Source organism: Amblyomma americanum, chromosome 3 (genome assembly GCF_052857255.1).
Source record: "Amblyomma americanum isolate KBUSLIRL-KWMA chromosome 3, ASM5285725v1, whole genome shotgun sequence".
Taxonomy (NCBI): domain Eukaryota; kingdom Metazoa; phylum Arthropoda; class Arachnida; order Ixodida; family Ixodidae; genus Amblyomma; species Amblyomma americanum.
In genome coordinates, this window is record NC_135499.1 from 53,207,747 (window position 1) to 53,227,254 (window position 19,508).

Consider the following 19,508-nt stretch of genomic DNA (forward strand, 5'->3'; position numbering starts at 1 on the left):
CTCTCCTAGGCATAAGTTGCACATTCTTTCGCGGCGTGGACAGCCCGGTAATGAGCTTCATTAGCCTCAAATTATGTATCTGCCTATCTTTCGAGTTAGGCAACCATCTGTTTTTACTAAGCTCGAATACCACTATCTTAAATTTTTAAAGATTCATTCTTGCACATTCTATCTTCTGCATGCCTAGCGGCGTCCATACTTGATTACGCTTAAATCAATCATCTTCAAACATCTTGCGACTACACGAGAATCGCACACAAATATGCCTCTGCCGACCACAGCGCCACTAACAGCAGTTACAGAGCATCTTTTAGAGAGATACTCCACATTACCAGGTTATTACAGACCGACGCGCTGTTTTGACCGCTGTTTCCAATTGAACAGCAAAAAAGGCGTTTTACTGTGTTATCAGCACAGAGCTCTTTCGGTGGCAAACGAGCTCTCTATGTGTTTTAAGCCTCCGACTCTCAGCGCCCTTTGAGGTTCGTAGTGGATTGGGGAACCTCGGGGCACCCTCTGGGCCCCGAAGGTGTCTCCTGCGGAACATCCACCAGTGGGTGCACCTCCAGGCGCCGCCCACTAACCCCCTCTCTCCAAAAAATGCACTCAGCCTCCAAGAAACCTGAAAACACTACGTGACCACCCACTAGAAGCTCACGCAGCAGCGGAAAGAAGAAAAAAACGACAGCAAGGTCAAATTCTAACACGCAACGAGAAGGCGATCAATGGAAAAGCGCATTGTGCAACCTATCATCCTAATGAAATATCTCGCATAGCATGGCATGCTCGCCGGTGCCTTTTTTCTGCCATGATTGCCATTTAAGTTAATGGTTTGTGACCTTCTTGAAATTTCAGAATCCTTACAAGGCACTTCGCACATTCGTGTACTGGAACGCATTTCACTTTGCGGCCGACTTCGTCATAATGGGAGTTTTCTTTATCGCCGTGCTCACCAAGGTAAGGGAAATGCTGGATCAAGCGCTAGATGCATACCCAGCAATTCTGGAAAAAATCATTTTTCAACGGGAAAGAGCTTATGAACGCAAGTTTTCCACATATTGAAAGATTTCACAATGCCAATCAATATATCCACAGATGTCCACTCGATAGGCTAGCATCTGTTTGCTACTGACGTTTTTGTTTAGTCAAAAACGTTCCCCATTGGTTTTCTAAGGCAGTTTTAACTACTTGTTGCGAGCGATGGAAAAACTGTAAAAGAAACATGTTGCTACTCACGGGTAGAATGAACAATTACCTTCAATATTTCCATAATAATACGTTTCAATATTCCAATATTCAAAATGCTTGTCCAAGAAAGCTGTACATGGCGAAACACTCCGTACTCTATATGTGTATTTCTATTTATCTGCGTCCGTAATAGTCTGTGCAGCGCCGTTCTGTCTGCATTACAATTATGAATTAACTCGCAGTTATGCTCGTGTCAGTTAGCTGTATTTAAGTGAGCAGCGAGGCAAACTGAGGTCACCTTTACTACAACATGCAATAGGCAACAGTGACATAAAAACAAATTACAGGTAACCTTTGTTGAGAGCGTGCAGTTTTGTTAGCCAGAAAGGAAAATCCGTCCGTACGAGTGGCTGCTGGAACGCAAGTTGCAAACTGAGCGAATGTGTCATGGCGCACGGCGAATGCGGAGCTGCTGCATGATACCAAAGTTTGGAATTATGAAATCATTATTTCCCAATGAAATGAAGCTGCATGAGTCAAGATTTTTGACAGCCGGAAAACGCGCCAGTCTGGTTTCCGTTATGAATACTAGGAGAACAACTACGGTTGTATTTAGAGGTTCAAATAATCTTATTAAATGTTTAATGCAGGCTTTTCTCTCCGTCCTTATCATCTGCACCAAGTTTGGAGGCCGTACGACATTACATTTCTGCCCAAACCGGTTTTGCAGTATGTGTTTTCCGTGATTTCAGTTCCGGCGTTTTTTTACGGGTAACATTGCGTTTGCGATGTCGCAAGCATTAGAGGCACATTGATTACTGCTCCTCTTTTGATGAAGAAAATTTTGGGTCAAGTAGTAGGCATTACCTGGCATTTTATGCATGTTTTCGTTGTTTCCAGCCGTTATTACAGCCATTCACAGTGCGTACAAGTTTTTTTTTTCCACCAGCAACGTTCAAGAACGCCATTGCTAATGTGGTGTCCGGTACGCGGACAGAGGGAACTAGCAGGCGGAGACGGCCGCTCAGGGCAGACTCTTTATTCAGGCAGATAATGTGGGTTCCGGACAAGAGATAGAATTGCTGATGAGGATACTACAGGCCATGGGAGAAAATAAACTGAAACTTCAGCTGGATGCAACTTCACCTCCTGCTTGACAAAAAAAGAACGAAACGCACGTTAAAGCGCAGTACGAGCGAGAACCAACACATTCAGGTTAGTACTTGAGTCTGTCGAGTGGACGACGCTCTCTTGCACTTCCACAAAGCGCTTGTCATTTGTGGTTGCCTTGAGCAGGAGTTACACTGTTAGCCTCAACCGCTGGAGGAGGAGAGATGTGGCATGGATGTAGTTGTTGTTTCGGCTGGTGCTAGCTCGATGAGAACTGTAACAGTAGTTGCGTTATTGTTTGGGGGAAGAACCAGGCCTGTTTCCTGGCAGGCGAACTAATTTAGATGTATTCCAGCAGCGGCCGTCACTTAGCAGAAAGGAATTACGGCCTCTCTTTCAGACTATTTTGAACTAACTTCCATTAATGAAAGCGATGCTTTGCTTCTAGCTATGATAATCCTCGCCCGAACGAGGTCGCCTTCTCGAAATGTAGGAGACCTTCTACGTCATTTGGGACTTGAACTGTGGTCCGTTGTCCGTTACGATTACATGCGGCAAGCCCTCGCAGCTGAAAACCTCTATCAGCAGGTCGAAAACCGTATCCAACGCTCTCTCATGAAACTGCCACAATAACCTGCCAATCAGTCGGTGAGATTATGCATCTGCAGTTTGAAGGTGCGTATTTAAACGGTCCACAATGTCCCTCCCGAGCTTCTGCCATGGTACATGTGGGAATGTCATGGGTTGCAATGGCGCGAACAATGGCTTAGCAGACTTATCAAGTCTCTGACAAATGTCAAAGTGACAAATTTTTCAGCTTGTTGTCCATCCGAGGCTACCAATAGAGGTCGCGCAGCCTTTGCTTAGTTATTCTAGTGTCAGGGTGTTTTCCGTGAGCAAAGCTCACAAGCGTAGCTTTCAGCATATTGGGGATTGCATAGGGGTTGCAATCTCTCTCGGAGCAAGCTGAGAGAGTTCTGGCACGTTGAAGTAGGGAAGGACTTCAGGTGTCAAGGTCTCTTTCGGGAGCCACCATGTTACGTATTCCACAACCTTTTGCGATGCCTCGTCTATGGCAGTAGAAGGCTATAGGTGGCGTTTTGTAACGCATGACGACATGACTGACACTATTTCTTCATCCAAGACTTGATTTGAAGCGTATTCAATAGGCATGAGTAGAAGGGGATCTTTCATGCCTGCAATATATTGCCGCGAATATTTGCAGTGTTTGTTCGTTTTTGTAATCTGCCGCCACACCACCTTATCGTTTTCTTTGCAACGCAAAACGCGACTAGATTTGTCTCGAATGATAGCAGCCAGGCAGAGCTGATTCTCCATTTTGGGTGCAAGTCAGCCCAATAAACAGTTTTCTTTTAGAACACCCTTTCGTCCGTCTTCATCGCTGCTTCGACTGCCGTCACCACTACGTGACATCTGGTGGAGGTGCGGGGTGGCCTTACATGTTCCGAACGCCCCCTTCAAGTCATGAAGCCAGCCCTCAGCGCTTCGCACCCGAGGACGAGCCAGCACTGCCGGACCGCACCAGACAGCGAAAGGACGCTGCTACGAGCACCGCAATCTCGCCGAAGATGTCGACACCGATCATACTACAGCAGCCGCGGTTGCCGCCAACTTTCAATGGATCCCTAGGCGAAGACCCTGAAGAATGGTTGGATCAATTTGAGCGCGTGGCGTCATTCAACAAGTGAGATGATGCGGCCAAAATTGGACACGTGTTCTTCTCATTTGATGGCTCCGCACGCACGTGGTACGAGAACTATGAGTCGTCCCTTACGACATGGGAGCTATTCAAGAGAGAACTATTAAAGGTATTCACCAGTGTCGTGAGGAAGGAAAGAGCCGAACGACTCCTCGAGTCCAGGATCCAGCTTCCGAATGAGCCCGTCCGCGGTTACGTCGAGGAGATGAAGCGCCTATTTCGCCGCGCCGACCCCGGGATGACCGAGGAAAAGAAAGTTCAGTTTTTAATGCGCGGCGTAAAAGAACAACTCTTTGGCAGCCTCGTCCGCCAGCCGCCAAAAACGGTCGGGGAATTCATGCAAGAAGCCTGCACGATTGAGAAGACCCTCGACGTCCGAGCACGGCAGTACAACCGCCCTTCCTCTGCCTGTGCAATCCGTTCGGACACGCCGGCCACCACCAGCGACAGCTTGCGGGAAGTTATCCGCGAAATCGTCCGAGAGGAGCTACGCCGATTACTGCCATCCTCCCCACCGCCACAAGCAGCGACTCTGATGGACGTGGTACGGGAAGAAGTGCAACAGGCACTTGGCACCAAGACGGCCACAGAACCCCAGGCCATGACCTACGCCGATGCAGTAAGGACTGCTCAGCCCCAACGACAACCCACACGTCCTCCCCGAGATGAGCCACTTGTTCCACAACGCCGCCTCCCAGCCCCCGTCCACCCAGCCTATAAGCGACGCTTAAGCCCCAGGAAATGCGACGCCTGGAGGACTTCCGACAACCGGCCGTTGTGCTTCCATTGCGGTGAGGCCAGCCATATTCTTCGTCACTGCCCGTACCGACGTATCAGTCTTCGAGCATTTGCCGTTAACGCCCCACGACCACGCTTCGGACAACGTCCGCAGGAAATCGACGAGTACCTGCGTCGAGAAGAATACACGCCGAACCGCTTTTCGCGCTCACCATCGCCGTCAAACTCACGCTTTGCGTCGGCACGCCGCAGCTACGCAGCCGCGGTACGAGGAAGGTCTCCCAGCCCCCGTAGGGGAAACTAAAGGCAGCAACCTCTGGAGGTGAGCTTGCTCAAGAGCGAAACGCCAAAGATCCTCTACCGACCACGCCCCATGAAGACGCTGCACCCGCGACGCCGCATGAAGAACCGCCACTCACTGCGCCGACGCCGCACACATTGAGAACCCCGGCCACCATGCCGGCTGCTTGAAAACGAAGCCGCCACCCAGAAGAGCTTCGACCACACGCCCCACCCGCAACTCGCATACGCGACGAAGCCGTGACCCGACGCCAAGAGCGACATGCAATGCAAGAGCCAGGACCTCCGTCTTAGAAATGACTATCGACGGCCGGAAGGTTACCGCTCTAGTCGACACAGGAGCCGATTACTCGGTGATGAATGGATATTCGCTGCGCAGCTGAGAAAAGTCACAACGGCTTGGGACGGCCCACAAATTCGCACCGCAGGGGGCCACCTCATTACGCCATCAGGACGATGCACAGCGCGAGTGACTGTCAAAGGACATACCTATCCTGCCACCTTTGTTGTACTACCGCAATGCTCCCGCGAAGTGATCTTGGGCATGGATTTTCTTAATCAGCATCAGGCGGTCATCGACCTCCGATTCAATCAGATCATGCTTTCGACGGACAAAGCCATCGCTTCGATGAAAACTGGGGAAAATCACGTTGCCCTGAGTGTCCTGGAGGAAGAAGTGAGCGTCCCACCCCGATCAAGCGTTATCGTGACCGTAGGCGCCACGAAAGCCATTAACGCTGAAGCCATCATGGAGGGGAACATGCAGTTGCTTCTAGACCGAGGAATCGGCATCGCAAGAGGCATCGCACATTTCCGCAATGGCCAGGCCGAAGTACTGCTGACTAACATCAGCGAAGAATATCGGCACATTAACAGAGGAACGACGATTGCTTTCTTCGACGAAATATCTGAAGTACGAGACTCCTTCGCCCTCTCCGACCCCTCCGCAGAAGATTCGCCTGACCAAGAGAACTCGCCCACTTTCGACATCAACCCAGCCCTCTACCGGAACAGACAAGACCAGATCCGCAACGTGCTTCAAAGCTACAGTGAGTGTTTTTCGACATCGCCTAAGGTGCGACAGACGCCAATTGCCAAGCATCGCATTATAACGGATCAACACGTCTGACCTCTCCGTCAAAGCCCCTACCGTGTGTCACCGCGAGAACGACAAGCCATCCGGGACCAAGTCGAAGAAATGCTTCGCGACGACGTCATCCAGCCTTCAAACAGCCCATGGGCGGCACCATTTGTTCTAGTGAGAAAGAAAGACGGCTCACTTCGATTCTGCATCGATTACCGCCGCTTGAAAAACATAACAAAGAAGGACGTCTACCCCCTCCCCCGCCTTGACGACACACTGGACCGCCTCTGCAACGCCAAGTATTTCTCATCGATGGACCTCAATAGCGGCTACTGGCAAATTGAGGTCGACGAAAGAGATCGCGAGAAGACAGCATTCATCACTCCGGATGGGCTGTTTGAGTTCAAGGTGATGCCATTTGGTCTCTGTTCCGCACCAGCGACGTTTCGGCGAGTAATGGATGTAGTGCTGGCAGGCCTGAAGTGGCAAATTTGTCTGGTATATTTAGATGACGTCGTTGTCTTCGCCTAGAACTTTGAAAAGCACCTCAAAATACTTCGAACAGTACTAGACGCAATCAAGTCGTCTGGCCTAACCTTGAAAGCAGAGAAATGCCACTTTGCCTACTTAGAGGTGCTGTTTCTAGGCCACATCATTAACAAGGAAGGAGTACGCCCAGACCCGCAGAAAACAGCTGCTATTGAACAGTTTCCACCGCCGGCTGATAAGAAAGCAGTGCGCAGATTTCTCGGACTGTGCGCATATTACCTACGATTTGTGAAAAACTTTTCGCGCATCGCCGAGCCCATGACCCAACTGACGAACGCAGACGTGCCGTTTAAATGGGAAGCGCCGCAAGCAGAAGCCTTCAAGGAACTTCAGCGTCGTTTACAGTCCCCACCGATCCTTGCGCATTTTGATGAAAACGCCGATACTGAAGTTCATACCGACGCAAGCAGCGTGGGACTAGGCGCCGTCCTCGTCCAAAAAAGTGACAGGCTGGAGAAAGTCATCGCATACGCTAGCCGTTCCCTTTCCAAGGCCGAGGCTATCTTTTCGACAACTGAGAAGGAGTGCCTTGCCATCATCTGGGCTACGGCGAAATTCCGCCCCTACCTCTACGGACGGCCGTTCAAGGTGGTCAGCGACCCCCACGCGCTCTGCTTGCTTGCCAGTTTGAAGGACCCCTCTTCTGGCCGACTCGCTCGATGGAGTCTGCGTCTCCAGGAGGTTGACGTCACCGTCGTTTACAAGTCCGGACGCAAGCACTCTTACGCCGATTGCCTCTCACGAGCCCCTGTAGATGCACCGCCGCCGGACGACGATGAGGACGCCTTCCTGGGACCCATCAGCCCCAGCTCTTTTGCTCAGCAGCAACGCTCGGACCCCGACCTAAAAGGCCTCATCGGGTACCTGGAAGGCAAGGTTTCTTCACCCCCCGCTTCATTCAAGCGAGGACTGTCTTCCTTCTGTGGGCAGAATGAGGTCCTTGTGAAGAACTTTACAGCGAACAAAACAGCCTACCTCCTTGTTGTACCTACTTGTCTCCGCGAAGAAGTTCTACAGGATTCACACGACGAGCCGACAGCTGGACATCTCGGGTTTACTCGCACCCTCCGCCGCATTCAAGACAAGTATTACTGGCCCCGACTGTCTGCCGATGTCGCACACTATGTGCAAACCTGCCGAGATTGTCAGCGACGAAAGACTCCTCCCACACGCCCAGTAGGATTTCTGAACCACATTGAACCTCCCTCAAGGCCCTTTCAGCAGATCGGCATGGACTTGCTTGGCCCTTTTCCAACGTCAACATCTGGAAATAAGTGGATCATCATAGCGACCGACTACCTGACCCACTACGCCGAGGCGATAGCCCTACCAAACGGAACAGGAGCAGAAGTCGCCAAATTTTTCGTGGAGTGCATTCTTCTTCGGCACGGCGTCCCCGATGTGCTCATCACGGACAGAGGAACAGCATTCACGGCGGAACTAACGCAAGCCATCCTGCGTAACAGCCAAACCAGCCACCAGAGGACAACTGCATACCATCCGCAGACCAACGGACTGACCGAGCGCCTGAACAAAACCATCGCCGATATGCTCGCCATGTATGTCGATGCCGCACACAAAACCTGGGATGTCATCCTGCCTTACGCCGTCTTCGCCTACAACACCGCAGTGCAGGAGACCACCCAGATGACGCCTTTTAGACTCGTCCATGGCAGGGAGGCCACGACCACGCTAGACGCCATGCTGCCCAACGTTACAGAAGAAGGGAACATCGACGTTGCCGCCTACCTTCAACGCGCGGAAGAAGCTCGAAGGCTTGCCCGATTACGGATCAAAGATCAGCAGCGGTCCGAAGCCAGACGCTACAACCTACGAAGAAGCAACGCGGAATACAAGCCAGGAGACCAAGTCTCGGTGTGGACGTCCATTCGCCGCCGTGGATTGAGTGAAAAGCTTTTGCGCCGCTATTTCGGCCCGTACAAGGTTTCTCGTCGGCTAGGTGAACTGGATTATGAAGTCATCCCTGACGCAATGACTGCATCCCAGCGACGCCGCGTACAACCAGAAGTTGTCCATGTAGTCCGTCTGAAGCCGTATTTGCGCGCTAAAGGCCGCTGCATTTCCATGCTCTATTTTCGCAAAATCCGTTTTTTTTTTCTCTTAATAGACGCATTATTTGCTTTAATGCATCGGGTCGATGCTTCTTTGAGTGGGGAGTAATGCCGAGAATATTTGCAGTGTTTGTTCGTTTTTCAAATCTGCCGCCACACCACCTTATCGCTTTCTTTGCAACGCAAGACGCGACTAGATTTATCTGCAATGATCGCAGCCAGGCAGAACTGATTCTACGTTGTTCCGGAATGTTCTAGTAACTTTGCACGCTTTATCTCGAAAGTTCGCTATCAGATTTAAAATGAGCACGGCCGACAGCGGCGGGCATTCTGTTCGACGACCGCCGAGCACGCTTTTCGCTTCGCCGCCGCCGAGTGATTCAGTCCATTTTGGGTGCAAGTCAGCCCAATAAACAGTTTTCTTTTAGAAGACCCTTTGGTCCGTCTTCATAGCTGCTTCGACTGCCGTCACCACTACGTGACAATATTCTGGAATCCAACATCCCGAAGCGACCAATGGGCTAAGAGGGCCGCCATAGTGGAGGCCCCCGGATTAATTTAGACCACCTGGAGTTTTTAAACATGCGCTGACATCGCACAGCACTCGGCCGTTTTTGTATTTCGCCTGCATCAAAATTTGGTCGTTGCTGCCGGAATCGAAATCGCAACCTATGGATCAGCAGCCAAGCGCAAAAGCCACTGAGCCAGCGTGGCGGGTATAGCGGTGTTCTGAGTTAGCTGCCAATAACGCCAAGGGTTTTCAGCTCCGATTATCTAAGGCGAACTGCCAGAGGACAACTACCCACCGCACACCTTATTGCCGTCGTTGCAATAGGACATATCAATGCAAAAGATGCCCTGCTGCAATGCCGTTTCATTTTTAAAATAGCAAATTTGCCCAGTGTACACGTAAAGGCGGGAAAGTCTAGAGCAGGTGAGCTAATGATGTTCATATTTATGGCAATATATGCGCCGTGAAAAAATTGTGATTGAACGATAAGAACTACCAGCTTTAGTACATTCATTTTTGGTCTAACGTGACATTTATGAATTTTATCGCCTTGGAGCCATGGGGCTGCTTTTCGAGCTTGATGGTGCGGATCACTAACCCATACCCTCTTTCGTTAGCATTTAGACACATGCATACCTGGTCGTCTCCTTCCGGTCAGATTTATTTCGGTTGAATGTGTGCCTGCAGTCCATAATGCTCACGTGCTGCTAATGACGGGCAACGAATTGCGCACGGTTACTGTGAAGTGAATTCTGTATATATGTTGAGGTCGTTGTGAATTCTGCGTTGCACGCTCAGCCCGGTCTGCGTGGAAGAAACTAAGTGAGCACGAATGAAGGCATTCTGCGTTGTCGAATCAGTCGAACTGCAGCCCCCAAATAAATTGTTTTTACGCGACGGCGTATACAGCCCGTTCGGTCGTGTTTATTCGTTCGTATCGGAAATAATCGGGAGCTGCGTAAAAAAAAAAAGGTCGTATCATGCAAACCGTTTGCCGCAGAATATTTGGAATGGTTTCATACGTTTAGCGTTTAGTGCAGCATGAACATACTTAAGTTGGAGCCTAGCTCGCGGCGGGGATTTTAACCGGCGACCTATAATCGGGGGGCTGCGTAAAAAAATCGCATCACGGTAATTTTTAGTTCTAGCGATTGATGATTGATTAGTGTGTGATAGGTGATGACGAGTTAATAAAATCAATGTGTCTAATTGATTAATCAAAGAAATGAAAGAATGCAAAACTTAAAAAAGGGGTGTCAAAATGGTCAGAATGAAAAGCTAATGTTTCATGATGCTAATTAAGAAACTTTACAGCGCGTAATTGATCAATTAATTATTGAAACAAGTGAAAAAATGAAAAATGCGTTCAAATGTGTCAAACTGCTCTGAATGGAAAGCCTAACCTACTTCGCTATGGAGTCGTGCACTTAAGGAGGAGCTTAACTGTTCACTCCAACCTTTCGTTACGACTTTGAAATATTCCAATTGATCCTTCGTCTAGTAGCCGCCGTGGTGGCTGAGTGGTTACGGCGCTCGGCTGCCGGCCCGAAAGACGCGGGTTCGATCCCGGCCGCGGCGGTCGAATTTCGATGGAGGCGAAATTCAAGAGGCCCGTGTACTGTGCGATGTCAGTGCACGTTAAAGAACCCCAGGTGGTCGAAATTTCCGGAGCCCTTCACTACGGCGTCTCTCACAGCATGAGTCGCTTTGGGACGTTAAACCCCGCTAAACCAAACCAAACCTTCGTCTAGTACCCACGTGCCACAGATACGCACTCACGGCTTATCTTATGCCTGGTGAAAGGATCCGGCCTGTACCAAACGCCGTGATTTTCTTTCGATTTCCTGGGCTTGCTGATTAGATACATCGATGCTTCAGGCGCGAGCTTTTGTAGCGATCCCTTACAAAAATGAATATCGAGTTTCTTTTGAACTTTCATAGGGAGCATAATGATTTTAAAGGATCTCTATAGGAACCTGCTGCCTATCGAGCCTGCTCTTGAGTATTCGATTTAATCTTTAACGAGACCATAGTAGAAAATATAGCTCTGTACGCAGTCAACAGGGATTCTATAGAATTGGCTAAGTAAGTGTTCATAATGAGCCAAATTTTATAGCACTTGTTTTGTGCCTTCGCTATACGAACTAGCTCCGTTCGCAGTCAAAACAAAGTCTATAGAATTGCCTCTGTAAGACTTTACAATGAGCCAAATTTTATAGAATTTGTTTTGTGCCTTCACTATACGAACTCGCTCAGTTCTCAGTCAAAACAAATTCTATATAATTGCCTCTGTAAGACTTAATAATGAGCCAAATTTTATAGAGCTTGTTTAGTGCCTTCCCTATACGAACGCACTCCGTTCGCAGTCAAAAGAAATTCTACAAAATTGCCTCTGTAAGATATCATAATGAGTCGGATTTTATAGAGCTTGTTTTGAGCCTTTGCTATATAAACGCTCTCTGTTCGGAGTCAAAACAGATTCTATAGAACAAGCTCCGTAAGACTTCAAAATGAGTATAATTTTATAGAGCTTGTTTTGTGCCTTCGCTATATGAACTCGCTCCGTTCGCAGTCGAAACAAATTCAATAGAATTTCCTCTCTAAGACTTTATATTGAGTCGAATTTTATAGACCTTGTTTTGTGCCGTTTTTTACGAACTCTCTCTGTTCTGAGTCAAAACATAGTCTAAAGAACATGTTTCCTAAGACTTCAAAATGAGTCTAATTTCATAGAACTTGTTCGTGCCTTCGCTATATGAACTCTTTCTGTTCCGAGTCAAAACAATTTCGATAGAATTGCCTCCGTAATACTATAATGACTCAAATTTTATAGAGCTTGTTTTGTTCCTTCGCTATATGAACTTGCTCCGTTCGCACTCAAAACAAATTCAATAGAACTGTCTCCGTAAGACTTCATAGTGAGTCTGTTTTATAAGTCTTGTTTCGTACCTTCGCTGAATGATTTCTCCCCATTCGTAGTCATCTGTTGAATTCTCTCGGTAAAACGTCTTTATGAGCCAATTTTTAAAGAGATTGTTCACTGTGTTCAGTGTAACAGTTCCCTCCGTTCGCGGTAAAAACGAAGTAAAATTTTAAACCAAAGTGCACTTGAGCACGCTGGAGATAATTCAATGCAAACATATAGCATTACATTTTAAAAAGGCACCGCTGAACCAACCACTGACCCCGAGAAAGAATTCGGCAGGACTCAGCGGCTCATATATGTATTCGTTTCCTTTATTGGGTAAAAAACAACCTCATCGCCATTCCGATCGCTTGAAATCTTCGGAAACGGGATAAACAAAGCATACAAATATCTGTAAACGAATATTTTCCCTCGATGAACGGCCAAATATGATCAGCTCTCACTACTGACTAATGAGCGCGAATAGGGGTAGCCTTGTTCACCGCCGAAGTTACTACATTCACCATTTTTCGAGCTCGTGTTGATTTGTGTCTGCATAAGTTATTTCTATTTTTCCTTCGTCAAAAAAATGTGCCTCAATTTTTCCCGTAACATCCTGTGTATAGCATAAACATTGCGCACGTGTTCTACCACGAACGGTGTTTGTCGACCAAGCACATGACGCACTGCAGGACAATAATTCGGTGCAGCATTAACAGAACAGTTCCAAAACTCCGCAAGTCACGTTTCCTGCACAGCAAAAACACTTCTACCACGGCTTCGCGGACCGTCCTAGGGGCAGGAGTTCGGTGCAGCGCTGAGGACTGGCAAAGCTACGTTTCACCATTCCGTCGCGATTGCAACGGGTTGAGGGTGAATTTCACCTGCGCATAAATGTCTTGGCAGAGCTTCGCCTAATCCCTTTATCGCCGCAACAACACAAACAAGAAACGCGTGCACGAAAGGCGCACGACATTTTTTGACAATGCATTTCTTTACAGATGCACCCGATCTGCCCCTAAAACAGGTTGGGCCTGAATGGTAAAGATCCCTTCCGCTGTAAAGAGAAGCTGACTTTGGGAGTTTTGCAAATTAAGGGCCATGCCCCGCAAATTCCCGCGTCGTCCCAGCATGCCCCGGCCCCAAGCGAGAACATGTAGTCTCGTTCTCAAGACTTATTCTGTAGGGATCAGGCACATTAAGCACATCGATGCCAAATTACCGCGTGGCAGGAATTTCCACAGGCTTGTCAAGCACATCTGTGGCTAGACGCGAAGCCAACACTGACAATTTCCTCAAGCAAGCCCGAGAAGCTATTGTGGAGCGGCTTATAATGGACACACCTAGCACATTCCTTTCCAGCTCAGGAAATATGTAGTTGAGACTGGCGGCCGCTACAGGAAACAGGCCCAATGGTATGCCACCACTGCTCCTAATTATGAGCCCTGCCGCGTTACACGAATTTTCGCTCCCAACAGCAACCGGCTCCGACGGAAACCGAAACTCCCGCCAGGTGCCGCGGCAAAACAAAAAGCCAGTCGAAGCCAATCCAGTCCAATTCCCAACATGGATAGCTGAGACGCAAGCGATTGCGGGTCGGTAGGCTGGAAACGCTGATTGGCCAAAAAAAAGTGACGTCACGCCTTTAACGTCATGGTCAAGTGATTTTTATAGACGTCATGTCCGGTTGGGGACAGACACATTTTCCCTAGAGTTTTCTCAGAATTCCCCACGTTTGTGACAGCGTGCGCGGGATAAAGAAGCGCATCTTTACCTCCACCCCACCCAGTTCGACCACTTTGCCGAGCGGGGTGCAGTTGAAGAACCCTTGCCTAAATGCTCCCGCCATTCACGTTTACCCCCACCTCCCCCCCCCCCCACGACACTTTCCCGAACTCGGATGTTTTGTCGCCTTCTTTATTTTTATTTTTTGTGTTTGCATGCACAGTGCACATGTCTCTACTTAAGCAAACTGCGCCGCTGATTCCACATTGACTATTCCTGTCGAAGAGGCTCCAGGGAAGTGTCCTGCCATGTCTGCGCTTTATTCTGTTTTTTTTTACTAGTTTTGGCCAGGGGCACGCGAGTACACGCATCTCCGCGAATCCGCCACCGTCTGTTTCTGTACTCGCCGTCGCTCTGCCTTGAGGGGCGACCATTCTCCCCTCCCGGTGGTGGCGCTGTGAGCGCGCGAAGCGAGTGGACATACAGCGCATCGTCTCCACCAACTTTTGGCTGGAGCCACGGTTCCTCGGCCGGAACCCCGTCAACACAGCCGCGTCTGTGTTCGCGAAGTCGACAGCTACCTGTGGACACCACTCACACACAGGTGGGGCAACATTTACGCATTTTAGGGCCGATCCTCACTTGCGTTTTGTGGCGACGGCGCTAGGCCTAACGCCTACGCTGACGCTCGGCCGTGAGTGAGTCGCCCACCCGTGTCAAGATGGCTGCCCAAAAAGTACAACGCGGCTACGACCCGGACGCCATGGCCTGGTCCGAGGTTCCTTCAGCTCCAACGCCTGAGAGTCCGGATTCTGCGCCCATCGAGAACCCCAGGCTCTTCAAATTAGTGGAACGCCGCTCCCGCAAGCGGGACGCCGCCTCCAAGAAAGCGGACGCCACGTCGGCAGGCCGCTCAACACTGCTCAGCGCTGCTGCGCGCGCTGCAGCGCTTCACGGAGGGGCCCAGTCTAAGACCGGACCCTCTTGGAAACCAAAGCCACTGCCGCGTCTTCATCCAGAAGACATCGTCATCATACTGAAGCCCCGGGTGACCGTCGCTCTCAGGGATGTCTACCAACATGGCGAGCTGGGAGCAGCGTTCGCGGACTACCTGGGCGCCAAGGCCGCAGCATCCCTCAGCCTGCTCCCCACATCGGAGCAAAACCTGATCGTCGCAGGCACCAGAGAGCCGCACGTCGCGGACAAGCTTCTGCGGGATTTTCAACTAACATAACCGAAGGGCCAGCTCTCCATGTACGGCCAGTTGAAACTCACTGGAGACGTGTGCCGCGGCGTCATCACCGTGGCCAAGCACGAGACCAGTGAGTCCCTCCAAAACAAGATCCAGTGGCGTGCTGGAGAGCTTGCCGATATCCGCAAGCTTGGCAAATCCGACGTCGCGTCGCTCACTTTCGTGGGAAAAGTGGTGCCGTGATATGTGCATTACAACTCTGAGGTGACCCTTGTGCGTCCGTACAAGAGAACCATTCCGGCCTGCGTGCGGTGCGGCACTGTGGGCCACCGAGCAGACACCTGCCCCTGCCCGGATGAAAAGTGCGGCCTGTGTGGCCAAACGGCGCCGACCGTCGACGGAGTCAAGGCGCAGCATGAATGCAGTCTGTCCTGTGCAGTCTCTGGGCAAGCCCACGCTACCAACTCCCGCGACTGCACGGGAAAATTCCGGCAGCTCAAGGTGCATGGCCCCAAGGCTAAGCGCCCAGAGGTGCCAAAAAACCAGCGACCTGGCAAGTAGCCAAGTCATTCAAAACCAGGTGTCGGTGGCGGAACGCCGCGTGGTGCTCACGGCACCGACCACAAGACATCGTCACCTTCTTCACCGTCGGTGAAACCAGCGCCCGGGAAGAAGACGGCGCCTCCACCGCCCAGCGGCAGAGACACTGGCCACTTCCCGGCCCTCAAGACAATTGGCGCTGCCGACGCCCGGGCATCAGCGCCTCAACACCAGAAACAGGTGAGCAGCTGGGCTGAGATCGCCTCCTCTTCCTCCCATCCCTCACCCTCCCCCGTAACCGTCTCCGCACTCGACGCGGAATACAAAAAACAGATAGACGTGCTCCGGGCACAGAATGAGCTTTTGCTCTACAAAATTCAAATTTCAGAATCAAAATTGGCGTCCGCCGCACAGAGCCCGCAGAACTCGGACGCAATGGAGAGCGACGCGGAGATCTCGCCTGCCCTCGTGACAGCCATCTCTGCGATGGAGGAGCGCTTAACCTCTAAATTGCGATATATGATCGAGACCGCCATGGACCAGATCTTGACAAAGGTCAAATCTGCCGTCCCCGCGGTGGTCTCAAAACACATCTCGGACCACCCCCGCCTCCTCCGTCGGACGGGACACATTAGGGACGTATCCCGCCCTTCAAAATTCACCCGTCTGATTATTGATTCGGACAATGAGGACAACTGCCCCGCTCCTTCCGTCATCACCCCCTTGATGGCGCAAGTAGCTGGCTCTGAGGCAGCCAATCCCTCCTCCTCCCCCCCAAGAATTTTAAATCATGGCGAGACACCTTAATCAAAGGAATTCCGCCATCTCCAATTCGGCCATGTCAACTTCAATAACACAGTGGAACTGTAGAGGCTTTAAGGACCGCACTAAGCGGGCCAATTTCCGCCTCTACCTTGAAAATTTCGAGTCCTTACCAGCCGTGGTTGCCCTCCAAGAGCCAGGCGTGGGCGCCACAATTTCAAATTACACGACGTTCCAACAGGATCCCGCGTCTTGTCTTTTTGTCCACAAAGACTACACAGCAAATCTAGTGGATCTCGACCACCCACTAGAGTACTCTTATGTAATGGTGACCCTCCTACCAGTCCGCCGCAGGGACCCACCGTTGCATATACTCAACGTGTACTGCTCTCCCAAACTAAAGCGAGTGACTTTTGCGGACCTCTTTAGCCGCGAGCTAAGAGTAGCGGGCCGCGATCCCCTGCTTATTGTGGGCGACTTTAACGCTCCCAGTCAGCAATGGGGGTATCGCAAGGAGGAGTCACGCGGGCGTAAGCTGGCGGAGCTTGCGTCCACGTTGGGCCTCACCCTCCACACGGACCCTGTCCACCCAGCCCGGCTAGGAAATTCCGTGACACGGGATACGTGTCCGGACTTAACCTTCACTCGCAACATACAACACGCAGACTGGCTCAACACCGAGGAGACCCTCGGTAGCGACCACTGCATCATTAACACTACACTACGCACACGCCCCCTCAAGCGTCCCAGAACACAAGCCCATATCCCAGATTGGACGAAATTCAGGCAAAATTTTAACTCACTTGATAATACACCCATTTCCGCGCAAGGCTACACAGCATGGTCCCAACAGCTGCTGGCACACCTTTCCTCGCATGAAACACACATCCAGCTCTCAGAGGCGGTCACGGACGTGGATAACCACCTTCTACACCTCTGGGAAGCCCGTCGCAGCCTCGTCCGCCGTTGGCGACGCCAGAAACACAACAGAAAGCTTAAAGCTCGAATTGCCGAGCTTACCCAGAAAGCGGCAGAGTACGCGGCCCAACTCGCCGACTCCAACTGGGTAGATAGATGCAACACGGCCGCGCGACAAATGTCCAGCCGAAACACTTGGCGTCTCTTTCGAGCCCTACTCGACCCAACCCAAACACGAACCGAAACACAAAAACATTTGCAGCGAGCCATGCACCATTTTCCTGGCAACACGACTCAACTGGCACAGAAACTTCGGTACCAGTATCTGTGTACAGCCCAAGACCCCCGTGGATCTGCGTACTCTTATGCAGGCAGAGAGAACACGGAGCTGGATCAACCTTTCCAGCTCCATGATCTGCGGGCGGCTCTCGCCAAAATGAAACGGGGCACTGCGCCAGGACGGGATAAGGTCACCGTCAAGCTTTTGACGAACCTGCCCGACTTGGCATACCAGTCCCTCCTGGAATACGTCAATGCGATTTGGCGCGGGGACACCCCCCTGCCAATCGAATGGAAAACGGCTTTGGTGACTTTTATTCCTAAAGCTGGCAAACCAATTGACACAGATAACCTCCGCCCCATCTCTCTCACCTCATGTGTGGGCAAACTAATGGAGACGATGGTGCGGGATCGGTTATCTACACATCTTGAACACAAACAAGTCTTTGCGAGTACCATGTTCGGATTCCGCCCACACAGATCCGCACAGGATGTCCTCCTGCAACTCAATCGGGAAGTCCTTGAGCCCCTCCAATGCCCCCATAATGACCGGGTAGTACTCGCCCTGGATCTTAAAGGGGCATTTGACAATGTAACACATGAGATCATACTCACTAACCTAAGTCACACCGACTGTGGCCTCAACACATTCCAATACATAAGCCAATTTTTAATGGATCGTCAATCCTACATTCGAATTCAAGATAGAGACCATGGTCCTTACCTACTCGGCACGCGGGGAACCCCTCAAGGCGCGGTACTTTCCCCGCTGCTCTTTAATCTGGCCATGATGCACCTGCCGGCCCAGCTGAGTGGTGTCGCCGGCGTGCAGCACGCCCTGTACGCCGATGACATCACTCTGTGGGCCACACAGGGCAGCACAGGAGACATTGAAACCAGCCTGCAAACAGCGGCGACGATAGTAGACCGCTACGCCCGCCGCTGCGGTCTTCAATGTTCCCCTCAAAAATCGGAATTTGTGCACCTCCGCCCCTCACAGAAGTGCACAACTAAAATATCTCTCTCTCTTGAGAGCGGTCCCATACGCGAAAGTGATGAGATACGGGTACTCGGACTCTACATCCACAAACACAGGCGGCCAGACACTACATTGGCCAAACTCCGTAAGGTGGGGGACCAGGTGGGCCGCATGGTCCGCCGGGTTTCCAACAAACGCGGAGGGTTACGAAGTAAGGATGCCTTGCGGCTGGCAAACGCCTTCGTAACTAGTCGAATTCTCTATTCGACTCCTTATCTCCACCTACGGAAACAAGAGGAGGACGCCCTTGAGGTCATCCTTCGCAAAATTGTTAAACGTGCCCTTGACCTCCCCATCACTACTTCAAACAGCCGGCTTATGGCTCTTGGGGTGGTGAACACTTTCCGGGAGGCGCACCTTACAAACCAGTCGCTAACGGAGTCGGGTCGCCGCCTTCTTGCTCGACTCCATATCCAACACACCCCTCCAATGGAAGACAGGTTTCGCATCCCGGAACTGTGGAGACGTGCCCTCCACGTGCGGCCTCTTCCAGCAAACATGTCACACGAACACCATAATGGTCGGCGCCTGGCACGAGCGGAAGCGCTAGCCCGATATTATGGCAACAAAACAGGTGTCTACTACGTGGACGCCTCCGGCCCTCACCACGGGGGATGGTACACGGCCGCGGTAGTTCACAACAGCAACACAGTTAACGGCCTAACTTTCAGAGCCCGCTGTGTAACACAAGCAGAAGAGGTGGCGATTGCTCTCGCGGCCTCACATTCCAATTCAAAATACATAATCACCGACTCGCGAGGGGCCTGTCGGAACGTCGAACAAGGCTGCACTCCCTTCCTAGCCTATCGAATATACCAAAATTGCATACGGGATACGGACCCCGCACACCGTTACCTCATATGGGCCCCTGCTCAT

At 51.0% G+C, this 19,508-nt stretch overlaps 1 protein-coding gene across 1 annotated transcript in view; it reads left to right on the forward strand.

The window, feature by feature from the left end:
- LOC144122959 (uncharacterized) overlaps positions 1–19,508 on the forward strand; it is a 72,129-nt gene that overhangs the window by 8,329 nt on the left and 44,292 nt on the right. Inside the window, exon 5 of the mRNA XM_077655905.1 lies at positions 856–957. Coding sequence (XP_077512031.1) covers positions 856–957 — 102 coding nt within the window. The remainder of the gene's footprint in view (positions 1–855; positions 958–19,508) is intronic.